Source organism: Chanos chanos, chromosome 11 (assembly GCF_902362185.1).
Source record: "Chanos chanos chromosome 11, fChaCha1.1, whole genome shotgun sequence".
Lineage (NCBI taxonomy): Eukaryota > Metazoa > Chordata > Actinopteri > Gonorynchiformes > Chanidae > Chanos > Chanos chanos.
Window position 1 is genome coordinate 487,501 of NC_044505.1, and position 15,000 is coordinate 502,500.

General features: G+C 48.3%; 1 protein-coding gene across 1 annotated transcript in view; it reads right to left on the reverse strand.

Moving 5' to 3' along the window:
* Nucleotides 1–15,000, reverse strand: part of inpp4b (inositol polyphosphate-4-phosphatase type II B) — a 174,279-nt gene that overhangs the window by 64,387 nt on the left and 94,892 nt on the right. The window contains exon 9 of the mRNA XM_030788238.1: nt 13,613–13,760. Within this exon, the coding sequence (XP_030644098.1) occupies nt 13,613–13,760 (148 nt within the window). The remainder of the gene's footprint in view (nt 1–13,612; nt 13,761–15,000) is intronic.

Genomic DNA, 15,000 nt, shown 5'->3' on the forward strand with positions numbered 1-15,000 from the left:
AACACATCATCAACAACTTCATAATATTTACAGTCATTCAAAGACTAAAATGTGTGCTCTTGAAGTCTTTCCCACCCTGAGGACGTTCAGGTTTTGATACCTTTGACAGAGAAATCATTTTTATCTCAGTGAAAGAGTCGAAACATCCATTCAGTCTTTAAAGCCTGAGTGCTACAACAAATAGAAAACATCTTCTTATTTTCCTTAGGAACACCATCTCAGTCAGCTGAATGAACTGAAAAAATCACACAAGCGCTCTACAGTTTGTGTCTATTTCATAAGCTTCAATTTAAACAGCCCAGTAAAATCGATCAGGGAAAGTTCTAGCATTTTGCAATGTGTCAGCAGAACAGCAGGGGTCTGAGGGGACCATTAATTGTAAGACAATCTAACAGACTCCTACTGGGCCGGGAAACACAACGACCTCCCACAGCTCCACACCAAGTCTGAACAAAATGCAGCTCATTGAAGTAGAGTGAATGGTCACACACTCTCATTTAGTCCCTCCATTTAGAAAAAGAACAGATGATGAAAGTGACACAAAAATGACACAGTAATATCGAAAATATACCGTTTCACATGACTGACTGTCCTCACAACACCAGAAAAAAAGACCCAAAACAAAACAAAACAAAACGAAAAAACAGTCAGATACGCTTGAACAATGCAGCGACAGAACTGACCAACTCGAGTTGAAGATCTTCACGTGAACTAGTCAAAATGTACAAATAGTGTTTTGAATGGAACGTGTTTTTGGCAATGTGTAGCAAACACATGTAACATACACGCATTGGCATCTCATACAAATATCCAGGGAAATGCTTTCCTGTATCGCGATCTTGTTTCCATCATTTTAATGTTGCCTAAGATTGTGGTAAGATGAGATCAAATCAAATAATACTCTATCGGACAATTAATACTCAAATAATACTCTATCGGACAATTAATACTCAAATAATACTCTGTCGGACAATTAATACTCAAATAATACTCTATCGGACAATTAATACTCAAATAATACTCTATCGGACAATTAAACGGAGGTGGGGGACTCCAGTCACAAATTTGAGGACTTCAGACTCGTTTGACTAACACTGATAAAAGACTCGACTTGACTTTGACTGGAGACTCGACTTAGACTCGACTTAGACTTGAGACAGATGACTCGAAAGGACATTTTGTGATTTGAACTGCGATATGATAGACATCTAAGTTAGCTCCACCTCATATTTTGCTTTGTTGTCAAGACAAAAATCGGATAAAGGCATAGAACCATACTAAAATGATGTTTTGAAATTATTATGTCAGCTCAATAAAACTTTAAAATAACTCAACTATTCAAAACGAAGTGTATAAAATGTTTAGAACCTTTCGTCTTTAGAACCTTTCAGAAAAGGATTTCTCACAGAACGTCGCACATGTAAAGTCACCAGCAATTGTTCATTTTAGTTCAGGTTGATTTTCATCTGCCTTTTTTTCCTTTTCATACATAAATTCATCATAAAGCTCTAAGCTGTTGTGAAGTACAGGGTAATGCCCGATGGGGTGTCCAGAAAACTAATGAGCCAGTCGCAGGCAAAGAACTCCACGAAAAGTAGGGTGGCCTATGCGGAATGCAGGTTTACTGATTTAAAATGGTGATTAAACTTTTGACCAGATTTATGACTGAGATGTACAGATGTACAAGCTTGACACTTACCATCCAATCAGACACGAGTATTTTCCATTGTCACTTTATATTAGAAGTATATTTTATTCAGACAGAGCCTTTAAGGTTTCACAAGTTTTGTACGCGGACATATCGTGCTTTCAATTTCAATTTTAATTCGATTAACCGTGCAGCCCTAGTTGTGGATGACGGTAGTAAAAAGAGAACAGCGGTATGCAAGGTCTGCAGCTCATAAATCTGTGACACGACGACCACAACATCCAACTTCATCCCTCACTACAGAGCCCCCAAAGAGAGGTACGTGAATGTGTCTTTTTAGCTAATTTATAAGCTGATCAAACGTAAAATTTAAGCTATGTTAGACTTGGCTTTGAATCGATTATGCATTTTATTGAGAAGACATCGCTAATGTAAAAAACAATCGGGGGACTGATTTAATCATCAGAATTTCGTATGACTTGACTTGTGACTTGCTTGACCTGAGCGATGACTTGACTTGTCTTGCTTGACTTGTAGCAGGGACTCAACTTGACTTGCATGATTCTCACCACAGTAACTTGAGACTTGAAGGTTAAGACTTGAGACTTGCTTGTGACTTGTACATGTGTGACTTACTCCCACCTCTGCAATTAGATATTTCCATTTGTCCTGAATAAACTGTGTGTACGAGCTGTTTACGGGCCCATGCAAGCAGAAGGTTTATTCAGTTTTCTTGTTTCCGTGGCGCTGACTGAATACCATGCCCACTGCTGCACACTCAGAGAACGCCTGTGAACTCTGCATAAAGGTGAGTCTGACCAGATAATTGGCCATCCAGGGACAGACTCCGTGTGACAGCCTCCTGGGCCAGTCAGAGCATGCAGGAATAATAAGGAGATGATGGTAATTGCTTAGCAGGACCTCGGATATGTGAGAATTGAGTCTGGGAATGTGTGTGTGCGTGTGTGCGTGTGTGTGTGTGCGTGTGTGTGTGCGTATGTGTGTGTGTGTGTGTGTGTGAGTGTGTGCGTGTGTGTGTGTGTGTGTGTGAGTGTGTGCGTGTGTGCGTGTGTGCGTGTGTGTGTGTGTGTGTGCGTGTGTGTGCGTGTGTGTGCGTGTGTGTGCGTGTGTGTGCGTGTGTGTGAGTGTGTGTTTGTGTGTGTGTGCGTGTGTGCGTGTGTGCGTGTGTGCGTGTGTGTGTGTGTGAGTGTGTGTGTGTGTGTGTGTGTGTGTGTATGTGTGTGTGCGTGTGTGTGTGTATGTGTGTGTGTGTGTGTGTGTGTGTGTGTGTGTGTGTGTGTGTGTCAGCAGAGCACGTGCCTGGAGTAGTCCCTGCTGATTGAGTGTGAGTGACAGTGCTTGGTTGATAGGGGCAACAGGGAGAAGCTCTCCCCTCTGATTTGTGTTAAGTAAAGAACTCAGGTGGAGGGAAATGGAGAGGGGTAAGCTGAACATGAATTCAACTACATCCATAACAGCTGTGATGATCAAAGAACTACACCCACAATTCACAGGGTCTGCACATTAATCACTTGGGCATTCAAACTGTCCATTCACTTTGGTGGGTAATTGTAGCTTAACAGCGATTCAGTTTGGCTTAAACTCCACTTGTCCAAAACTTTTACCCTTGTGTATGAGAGTCGAACAAAAAAGATCTCCGAACCGGGCTTGTGTGTGAAGCTTCTGGGAATTCCGCCTAAAGAGTCCACTAAAAAATCGACTTCAGACTGAACCCTAACCCTAACCCTAACCCAGGGGTGGGTCTTAAACAGGAAGTACAATAGTTTCACTGCCATGAAACAATTTTCCAAAATGATGCATCATTTACCACAACCCTTTTCAGGAGTCCAAGTTGTCAGAACTGCAAAAGACGTGGGTCGTGCAAAATTATACCTGTCGTCCCAAAAAAAACAAAAGACAAAAAAAAAAAACCCCACTGAAACATTTTTCTCATTGTTGCCACAGGTTGTGGGTTGAATGCCACACTCATCCATGAAATCTCTCTATACACGCCACACGTCAGTTTAAAGGGGTGTGTTGGAGATGTTGATTATTTCAGTTAAATTGTTTAAATGTCCTCAGGGCGGTTTCCGAAAATGGCAAGTCCAAATGCAAACCCCATTTGGACCTGAGAGCAAACTTCATGGCTGGCTGAGTTGGCAGAGAGAAAGGCAAAACAAGGGGGACATGTATCCCAAACCTGAGCAGTCTGTATGATAGAAAGGTTTGACAAGACATGGCCAACACATTTCTTCAGTACTTCAATACTTCATGTTCTGCACACCGCTGAGGACTGTGCTGTACAATGTTCTTTCAGAATACTGTAAACAGAGTTAATATAAAATGTTCATGGGTATATTTATTGTAGAGAAGGTAAGATTCACCGCTTCGCATCGGTGCACCGGCTTAAAAGTTCACGATGCGATTTCCCCAATTAAAAAAATTTGGGATGAACACGGCATGCATCGTTTCTAACCTCTTTGCATTGGTAAAATCCAGTTTATTTATACATAATTACTAGTGGAGGCCATATGCCTTTATTATTTACAAATGTGACCAATAATTTGTGACCAATCATTTTATATTTAGATTTATTCCTCTTCTCTAAGCACGCTCTCTCATCTCGGCCAAGTCTCGCATGAGTTGGAGGCGGAAATAAAATTGGAAATAACATCAAACTGTGTGAACCATACTGAACTGCATAGCATCATATTCTTTTTGCATCACACCGTATCACTCCGAATCGCACTGTGTTGAATCAAATCATGTTGAAATGCACTGCATCGCAATAGGGGTGAATATTATCGTATTGCATTAGTAGTTGCTTCATAATTAACTTTGACGTGTCAGGTCGTTGGCAATGCATCAAGATGTGTATCACATCGGCCTCAGCGATGGAGATGCACATCCCTAATTTACTGTATAGAGATTTAACATAAAAAGTTCATGGGTATATTTATTGCAGAGGTGAGTGAGCCCCTGTCCAGAGGGTGAGGTGACTGAGACTGTTCGTCTGAGTGAGGTGACTGACACTGTCTGACCGAGGTGACTGAGACTGTTCGTCTGAGCGAGGTGACTGACACTGTTCGTCTGAGTGAGGTGACTGACACTGTCTGAGCGAGGTGACTGACACTGTTCGTCTGAGCGAGGTGACTGAGACTGTTCGTCTGAGCGAGGTGACTGACACTGTTCGTCTGAGCGAGGTGACTGACACTGTTCGTCTGAGTGAGGTGACTGACACTGTTCGTCTGAGCGAGGTGACTGAGACTGTTCGCCTGAGCGAGGTGACTGACACTGTTCGTCTGAGCGAGGTGACTGACACTGTTCGTCTGAGCGAGGTGACTGACACTGTCTGAGCGAGGTGAGTGACACTGTCTGAGCGAGGTGACTGACACTGTTCGTCTGAGCGAGGTGACTGACACTGTTCGTCTGAACGAGGTGACTGAGACTGTTCGTCTGAGCGAGGTGACTGACACTGTTCGTCTGAACGAGGTGACTGACACTGTTCGTCTGAGCGAGGTGACTGACACTGTTCGTCTGAGCGAGGTGACTGACACTGTTCGTCTGAGCGAGGTGACTGACACTGTTCGTCTGAACGAGGTGACTGACACTGTTCGTCTGAGCGAGGTGACTGACACTGTCTGAGCGAGGCGACTGACACTGTTCGTCTGAGTGAGGTGACTGACACTGTTCGTCTGAACGAGGTGACTGAGACTGTTCGTCTGAGCGAGGTGACTGACACTGTTCGTCTGAGCGAGGTGACTGACACTGTTCGTCTGAGTGAGGTGACTGACACTGTTCGTCTGAGCGAGGTGACTGAGACTGTTCGTCTGAGCGAGGTGACTGACACTGTTCGTCTGAGCGAGGTGACTGACATTGTCTGAGCGAGGTGACTGACACTGTTCGTCTGAGCGAGGTGACTGACACTGTTCGTCTGAGCGAGGTGACTGACACTGTCTGAGCGAGGCGACTGACACTGTTCGTCTGAGTGAGGTGACTGACACTGTTCGTCTGAACGAGGTGACTGAGACTGTTCGTCTGAGCGAGGTGACTGACACTGTTCGTCTGAGCGAGGTGACTGACACTGTTCGTCTGAGTGAGGTGACTGACACTGTTCGTCTGAGCGAGGTGACTGACACTGTTCGTCTGAGCGAGGTGACTGACACTGTTCGTCTGAGCGAGGTGACTGAGACTGTTCGTCTGAGCGAGGTGACTGACACTGTTCGTCTGAGCGAGGTGACTGACACTGTTCGTCTGAATGAGGTGACTGACACTGTCTGAGCGAGGTGACTGACACTGTTCGTCTGAGCGAGGTGACTGACACTGTCTGAGCGAGGTGACTGACACTGTTCGTCTGAGCGAGGTGACTGAGACTGTTCGTCTGAGCGAGGTGACTGACACTGTTCGTCTGAGCGAAGTGACTGACACTGTCTGAGCGAGGTGACTGACACTGTTCGTCTGAGCGAGGTGACTGACACTGTCTGAGCGAGGTGACTGACACTGTTCGTCTGAGTGAGGTGACTGACACTGTTCGTCTGAGCGAGGTGACTGACACTGTTCGTCTGAGCGAGGTGACTGAGACTGTTCGTCTGAGCGAGGTGACTGACACTGTTCGTCTGAGTGAGGTGACTGACACTGTCTGAGTGAGGTGACTGACACTGTCTGAGCGAGGTGACTGACACTGTTCGTCTGAGCGAGGTGACTGACACTGTTCGTCTGAGCGAGGTGACTGACACTGTCTGAGCGAGGTGACTGACACTGTTCGTCTGAGCGAGGTGACTGAGACTGTTCGTCTGAGCGAGGTGACTGACACTGTTCGTCTGAGCGAAGTGACTGACACTGTCTGAGCGAGGTGACTGACACTGTTCGTCTGAGCGAGGTGACTGACACTGTCTGAGCGAGGTGACTGACACTGTTCGTCTGAGTGAGGTGACTGACACTGTTCGTCTGAGCGAGGTGACTGACACTGTTCGTCTGAGTGAGGTGACTGAGACTGTTCGTCTGAGCGAGGTGACTGACACTGTTCGTCTGAGTGAGGTGACTGACACTGTCTGAGTGAGGTGACTGACACTGTCTGAGCGAGGTGACTGACACTGTTCGTCTGAGCGAGGTGACTGACACTGTTCGTCTGAGTGAGGTGACTGACACTGTCTGAGCGAGGTGACTGACAATGTTCGTCTGAGCGAGGTGACTGAGACTGTTCGTCTGAGCGAGGTGACTGACACTGTTCGTCTGAGCGAGGTGACTGACACTGTTCGTCTGAGTGAGGTGACTGACACTGTTCGTCTGAGCGAGGTGACTGAGACTGTTCGTCTGAGCGAGGTGACTGACACTGTTCGTCTGAGCGAAGTGACTGACACTGTCTGAGCGAGGTGACTGACACTGTTCGTCTGAGCGAGGTGACTGACACTATCTGAGCGAGGTGACTGACACTGTCTGAGCAAGGTGACTGAGACTGTTCGTCTGAGCGAGGTGACTGACACTGTTCGTCTGAGCGAGGTGACTGACACTGTTCGTCTGAGTGAGGTGACTGACACTGTTCGTCTGAGCGAGGTGACTGACACTGTCTGAGCGAGGTGACTGACACTGTTCATCTGAGTGAGGTGACTGACACTGTTCGTCTGAGCGAGGTGACTGACACTGTTCGTCTGAGCGAGGTGACTGAGACTGTTCGTCTGAGCGAGGTGACTGACACTGTTCGTCTGAGTGAGGTGACTGACACTGTCTGAGTGAGGTGACTGACACTGTCTGCGTGAGGTGACTGACACTGTTCGTCTGAGCGAGGTGACTGACACTGTTCGTCTGAGTGAGGTGACTGACACTGTTCGTCTGAGCGAGGTGACTGACACTGTTCGTCTGAGTGAGGTGACTGACACTGTCTGAGCGAGGTGACTGACACTGTTCGTCTGAGCGAGGTGACTGACACTGTTCGTCTGAGTGAGGTGACTGACACTGTCTGAGCGAGGTGACTGACACTGTTCGTCTGAGCGAGGTGACTGAGACTGTTCGTCTGAGCGAGGTGACTGACACTGTTCGTCTGAGCGAGGTGACTGACACTGTTCGTCTGAGCGAGGTGACTGACACTGTGTGAGCGAGGTGACTGACACTGTTCGTCTGAGCGAGGTGACTGACACTGTTCGTCTGAGTGAGGTGACTGACACTGTTCGTCTGAGCGAGGTGACTGAGACTGTTCGTCTGAGCGAGGTGACTGACATTGTCTGAGCGAGGTGAGTGACACTGTTCGTCTGAGCGAGGTGACTGACATTGTCTGAGCGAGGTGACTGACACTGTTCGTCTGAGCGAGGTGACTGACACTGTCTGAGCGAGGTGACTGACACTGTCTGAGCGAGGTGACTGAAACTGTTCGTCCGAGCGAGGTGACTGAGACTGTTCGTCTGAGCGAGGTGACTGACACTGTTCGTCTGAGCGAGGTGACTGACACTGTCTGAGCGAGGTGACTGACACTGTTCGTCTGAGCGAGGTGACTGACACTGTTCGTCTGAGTGAGGTGACTGACACTGTTCGTCTGAGCGAGGTGACTGAGACTGTTCGTCTGAGTGAGGTGACTGACACTGTCTGAGTGAGGTGACTGACACTGTTCGTCTGAGCGAGGTGACTGACACTGTTCGTCTGAGTGAGGTGACTGACACTGTTCGTCTGAGTGAGGTGACTGACACTGTCTGAGCGAGGTGACTGACACTGTCTGAGCGAGGTGACTGAGACTGTTCGTCTGAGTGAGGTGACTGACACTGTTCGTCTGAGCGAGGTGACTGACACTGTTCGTCTGAGTGAGGTGACTGACACTGTTCGTCTGAGCGAGGTGACTGACACTGTCTGAGCGAGGTGACTGACACTGTTCGTCTGAGCGAGGTGACTGAGACTGTTCGTCTGAGCGAGGTGACTGACACTGTCTGAGCGAGGTGACTGACACTGTTCGTCTGAGCGAGGTGACTGACACTGTTCGTCTGAGCGAGGTGACTGACACTGTTCGTCTGAGTGAGGTGACTGACACTGTTCGTCTGAGCGAGGTGACTGAGACTGTTCGTCTGAGCGAGGTGACTGACACTGTCTGAGCGAGGTGACTGACACTGTCTGAGCGAGGTGACTGACACTGTCTGAGTGAGGTGACTGAGACTGTTCGTCTGAGCGAGGTGACTGACACTGTTCGTCTGAGTGAGGTGACTGACACTGTTCTTCTGAGCGAGGTGACTGACACTGTTCGTCTGAGCGAGGTGACTGAGACTGTTCGTCTGAGCGAGGTGACTGACATTGTCTGAGCGAGGTGAGTGACACTGTTCGTCTGAGCGAGGTGACTGACATTGTCTGAGCGAGGTGACTGACACTGTTCGTCTGAGTGAGGTGACTGACACTATCTGAGCGAGGTGACTGACACTGTCTGAGCGAGGTGACTGACACTGTTCGTCTGAACGAGGTGACTGACACTGTTCGTCTGAGCGAGGTGACTGACACTGTTCGTCTGAACGAGGTGACTGAGACTGTTCGTCTGAGCGAGGTGACTGACACTGTTCGTCTGAGTGAGGTGACTGACACTGTCTGAGTGAGGTGACTGATACTGTTCGTCTGAGTGAGGTGACTGACACTGTTCGTCTGAACGAGGTGACTGACACTGTTCGTCTGAGTGAGGTGACTGACACTGTCTGAGCGAGGTGACTGACACTGTTCGTCTGAGCGAGGTGACTGACACTGTTCGTCTGAGTGAGGTGAGTGACACTGTCTGAACGAGGTGACTGACACTGTTCGTCTGAGCGAGGTGACTGAGACTGTTCGTCTGAGCGAGGTGACTGACACTGTCTGAGCGAGGTGACTGACACTGTTCGTCTGAGCGAGGTGACTGACACTGTTCGTCTGAGTGAGGTGACTGACACTGTTTGTCTGAGCGAGGTGACTGAGACTGTTCGTCTGAGCGAGGTGACTGACACTGTTCGTCTGAGTGAGGTGACTGACACTGTTCGTCTGAGCGAGGTGACTGACACTGTTCGTCTGAGCGAGGTGACTGACACTGTCTGAGCGAGGTGACTGACACTGTTCGTCTGAGCGAGGTGACTGACACTGTCTGAGCGAGGTGACTGACACTGTTCTTCTGAGCGAGGTGACTGACACTGTTCGTCCGAGCGAGGTGACTGAGACTGTTCGTCTGAGCGAGGTGACTGACACTGTTCGTCTGAGCGAGGTGACTGACACTGTCTGAGCGAGGTGACTGACACTGTTCGTCTAAGCGAGGTGACTGACACTGTTCTTCTGAGCGAGGTGACTGACACTGTTCGTCTGAGCGAGGTGACTGAGACTGTTCGTCTGAGCGAGGTGACTGACATTGTCTGAGCGAGGTGAGTGACACTGTTCGTCTGAGCGAGGTGACTGACATTGTCTGAGCGAGGTGACTGACACTGTTCGTCTGAGTGAGGTGACTGACACTATCTGAGCGAGGTGACTGACACTGTCTGAGCGAGGTGACTGACACTGTTCGTCTGAACGAGGTGACTGACACTGTTCGTCTGAACGAGGTGACTGAGACTGTTCGTCTGAGCGAGGTGACTGACACTGTTCGTCTGAGTGAGGTGACTGACACTGTCTGAGTGAGGTGACTGATACTGTTCGTCTGAGTGAGGTGACTGACACTGTTCGTCTGAACGAGGTGACTGACACTGTTCGTCTGAGTGATGTGACTGACACTGTCTGAGCGAGGTGACTGACACTGTTCGTCTGAGCGAGGTGACTGACACTGTTCGTCTGAGTGAGGTGACTGACACTGTCTGAACGAGGTGACTGACACTGTTCGTCTGAGCGAGGTGACTGAGACTGTTCGTCTGAGCGAGGTGACTGACACTGTCTGAGCGAGGTGACTGACACTGTTCGTCTGAGCGAGGTGACTGACACTGTTCGTCTGAGTGAGGTGACTGACACTGTTTGTCTGAGCGAGGTGACTGAGACTGTTCGTCTGAGCGAGGTGACTGACACTGTTCGTCTGAGTGAGGTGACTGACACTGTTCGTCTGAGCGAGGTGACTGACACTGTTCGTCTGAGTGAGGTGACTGACACTGTCTGAGCGAGGTGACTGAAACTGTTCGTCCGAGCGAGGTGACTGAGACTGTTCGTCTGAGCGAGGTGACTGACACTGTTCGTCTGAGCGAGGTGACTGACACTGTCTGAGCGAGGTGACTGACACTGTCTGAGTGAGGTGACTGACACTGTTCGTCTGAGTGAGGTGACTGACACTGTTCGTCTAAGCGAGGTGACTGAGACTGTTCGTCTGAGCGAGGTGACTGACACTGTTCGTCTGAGTGAGGTGACTGACACTGTCTGAGCGAGGTGACTGACACTGTTCGTCTGAGCGAGGTGACTGACACTGTTCGTCTGAGTGAGGTGACTGACACTGTTCGTCTGAGCGAGGTGACTGACACTGTTCGTCTGAGCGAGGTGACTGACACTGTTCGTCTGAGTGAGGTGACTGACACTGTCTGAGTGAGGTGACTGACACTGTTCGTCTGAGCGAGGTGACTGACACTGTTCGTCTGAGTGAGGTGACTGACACTGTTCGTCTGAGCGAGGTGACTGACACTGTCTGACCGAGGTGACTGACACTGTCTGAGTGAGGTGACTGAGACTGTTCGTCTGAGCGAGGTGACTGACACTGTTCGTCTGAGTGAGGTGACTGACACTGTCTGAGCGAGGTGACTGACACTGTTCGTCTGAGCGAGGTGACTGACACTGTTCGTCTGAGTGAGGTGACTGACACTGTTCGTCTGAGCGAGGTGACTGACACTGTTCGTCTGAGTGAGGTGACTGACACTGTCTGAGTGAGGTGACTGACACTGTTCGTCTGAGCGAGGTGACTGACACTGTTCGTCTGAGTGAGGTGACTGACACTGTTCGTCTGAGCGAGGTGACTGACACTGTCTGACCGAGGTGACTGACACTGTCTGAACGAGGTGACTGAGACTGTTCGTCTGAGTGAGGTGACTGACACTGTTCGTCTGAGCGAGGTGACTGACACTGTTCGTCTGAGTGAGGTGACTGACACTGTTCGTCTGAGCGAGGTGACTGACACTGTCTGAGCGAGGTGACTGACACTGTTCGTCTGAGCGAGGTGACTGACACTGTTCGTCTGAGCGAGGTGACTGACACTGTCTGAGCGAGGTGACTGACACTGTTCGTCTGAGCGAGGTGACTGACACTGTTCGTCTGAGTGAGGTGACTGACACTGTTCGTCTGAGCGAGGTGACTGACACTGTTCGTCTGAGCGAGGTGACTGACACTGTCTGAGCGAGGTGACTGACACTGTCTGAGCGAGGTGACTGACACTGTCTGAGTGAGGTGACTGAGACTGTTCGTCTGAGCGAGGTGACTGACACTGTTCGTCTGAGTGAGGTGACTGACACTGTTCGTCTGAGCGAGGTGACTGACACTGTTCGTCTGAGCGAGGTGACTGAGACTGTTCGTCTGAGCGAGGTGACTGACATTGTCTGAGCGAGGTGAGTGACACTGTTCGTCTGAGCGAGGTGACTGACATTGTCTGAGTGAGGTGACTGACACTGTTCGTCTGAGCGAGGTGACTGACACTATCTGAGCGAGGTGACTGACACTGTCTGAGCGAGGTGACTGACACTGTTCGTCTGAACGAGGTGACTGACACTGTTCGTCTGAGCGAGGTGACTGACACTGTTCGTCTGAACGAGGTGACTGACACTGTTCGTCTGAGCGAGGTGACTGAGACTGTTTGTCTGAGTGAGGTGACTGGTTGCTCCAGCAGCACCCTCACAGGTAGAAAAACCACCATAGAGATCAGGATGCCATGGCTCTGCCCTGCTGTGTTACTGCTCTAATTATATCTATGATAAAAGCAACTCCCACACAATCGACCCAGCCCCTTCGGTTTGAGCTCCACGTCATCAAACAATTGTAGCAGCCTATCTTTCTGTCTCACATCTCACATCTCTGTCTCAGTGCTGCCATATCTGGCTCCTCTGGGCAGTCTGAGACTCCTCCAAAACTCCTCTTAAATTCTCTAGGGGTTTACAGTAAGTTCTCTCTTAAGGCTAAAGCACCCTCATACCTTGCTCTTATTCTTAGGCCTAAGTACAGGAGTAAATTTCCTGAATTATAAGAATTTCTCAGCATTTAAAAAGACCTTGCTCTGAGCAGCATTAAACAGATTAGCCCTGTTCACTGGCATAAACATGGCCTCTGATCTGCGGTAAAGTTGGTGTCGTTGTTTGAGGTTGGCCTGTAACGGTTGTCACCTTTTCTAGAACTAAGCACATAGAGAGAAACAGAGAGACAGTTGGGACGAGAGAGGAGCAGGGAGGAGAGGAGGTATTGGTACTGGTTGGTTGCCTAGCGACAGTTTGGCGTGTTAAATAAGTCTGAATAATTTACTCTTGGCTAAGTACAGCTCTAAGCACAGATTTAAGTACAACTCTAAGTACAGCTGTAAGAAAATGAGTGCTCAGGAAATTCTCTCTCTCTCTCTCTGTGTCTCTGTCTCTCTCTCTCTCTGTCCCTGTCCCAGTCTCTGTCTCTTTCTCTGTCCCTCTCTGTGTCTCTGTCTCTCTCTCTCTCTCTGTGTCTCTCTCTGTCTCTGTCTCTGTCCCTGTCTCTCTCTCTGTGTCTCTCTCTGTCTCTGTCTCTGTCTCTGTCTCTGTCTCTGTCTCTGTCCCTGTCCCTGTCTCTCTCTCTCTCTCTGTCTCTGTCTCTGTCTCTGTCTCTGACTAGCTCAGTTTCCCTTATGGTCATGCCCACTAATTGTCAAATTTGATCTTTGCTTGTTTGGGGTTTGTTTGGGCTGTGTGGAGTGTTACTCTCTGTCCGACAGGCTGAAGCAGACTCTTAAATACATATTTTATGTTTATGTTTTACAGCTGTGGTTTGAGCTTCTCCAGATCCAGGATGAGCTGTCATAGTTCTGTCTGTAGTACAAGGTAAACGTGGGGGGAGCAGAGGCCTTACCTGTGGGTGTCTTCCTGGATGTATAAGGTAATTAACTGTTTGGGGATGCTGAAGGATAGAGTTGTCTCAGCCATGTGCTCTCTGACCATCATCCACTTATTGTCTACAGTCTGAAACCGGTACACCTTACACACTGGGTTCTTAAAGACTGCCAAGAGACAGAGAGAGAGAGAGAGAGAGAGAGAAGGAGAGAGAGAGAGGGAGTGGAGAGAGAGAGCGAGGGAGAGAGAGAGAGAGAGACAGAGAGAGAGAGAGAGAGAGAGATGAGGATAATCAGCATTCAGAGGATGGGCACATGTACAGACAGAACTCCATCCTGTAATGACACAAGACTTTTGCGTTGTCTGGATGGTGTGTGTTACGTTGTCTATATGAAGGTCCTTGTGTTTTCTATATGGAGATTTTTGTGTTGTCTATATGATGTTTTTTCCAGGGTTTGTATTAACACTTTTGTGTTGTTTGTATGAAAAACATTGTGTAGTTTGGATGGCTGTTGTCTGATAGGTCTGCTATGTTGTCTTTAAGAAGAACATTGTGTCATCTCTGTGAAGAACTTGTCTGTATGAAGAATGTTGTACTGTTTGTGTGAAAAGTGTTTGTATATAAAGGCCACTGAAAAGCCCTGTACTCTTCATAAGTCAACAGCTTACATACAGACATGCACCATTCCTCCTACCCCATCACATTTGCCTTTCAGTCATTTTGTCGATGATAATATCCACACATTCAACATCAGTCCAGCTCAAATTCTCACATTTTCATCAAACACATTTAAATTTGAGAGAGAGAAGAGAAAGAGAGAGTAATAATATCAGTGAAAAGGCAGAAACAGATGCAGCAGGGGCTTTTAACACTCTTATCTCTGCTCCAACAGTGAAGAGGAAAATGCCGTTGGTCTCTTTCTCCTTCTCCTCCTCAGCTCACATAAAAACAGACAGCGTCAGGCCAGAAGGACAGACAAAGCCAGTCAGAAGCTTAATGGGAACCATAAAAGCCCACTGGACAAATTCAAACTCTGTTTTTTTTTAAGAGGAGAGAAAGAGTTTTCCACACATGAACAGTTGTGTGTGGAATTGAGTGAGTCCAACCTCTGAAAAATGGTTTCATATTCCAACCCTAAGGAGCTGCGCTGTGTTTACTGTATTTGTAGTTTGTGGAGTGTACTGCTCTCCAGTCACATAAACAAGATATTGGACTGTCACTTATTGGACCAATCAGAGATTTAGACTGTACAACATAGTCACAGGTCACTACTAGACACACAATGCACAACATAGTCACAGTTCACTACTAGACACACAATACATAACATAGTCACAGTTCACTACTAGACACACAATGCACAACATAGTCACAGGTCACTACTAGACACACAATGCACAATATAG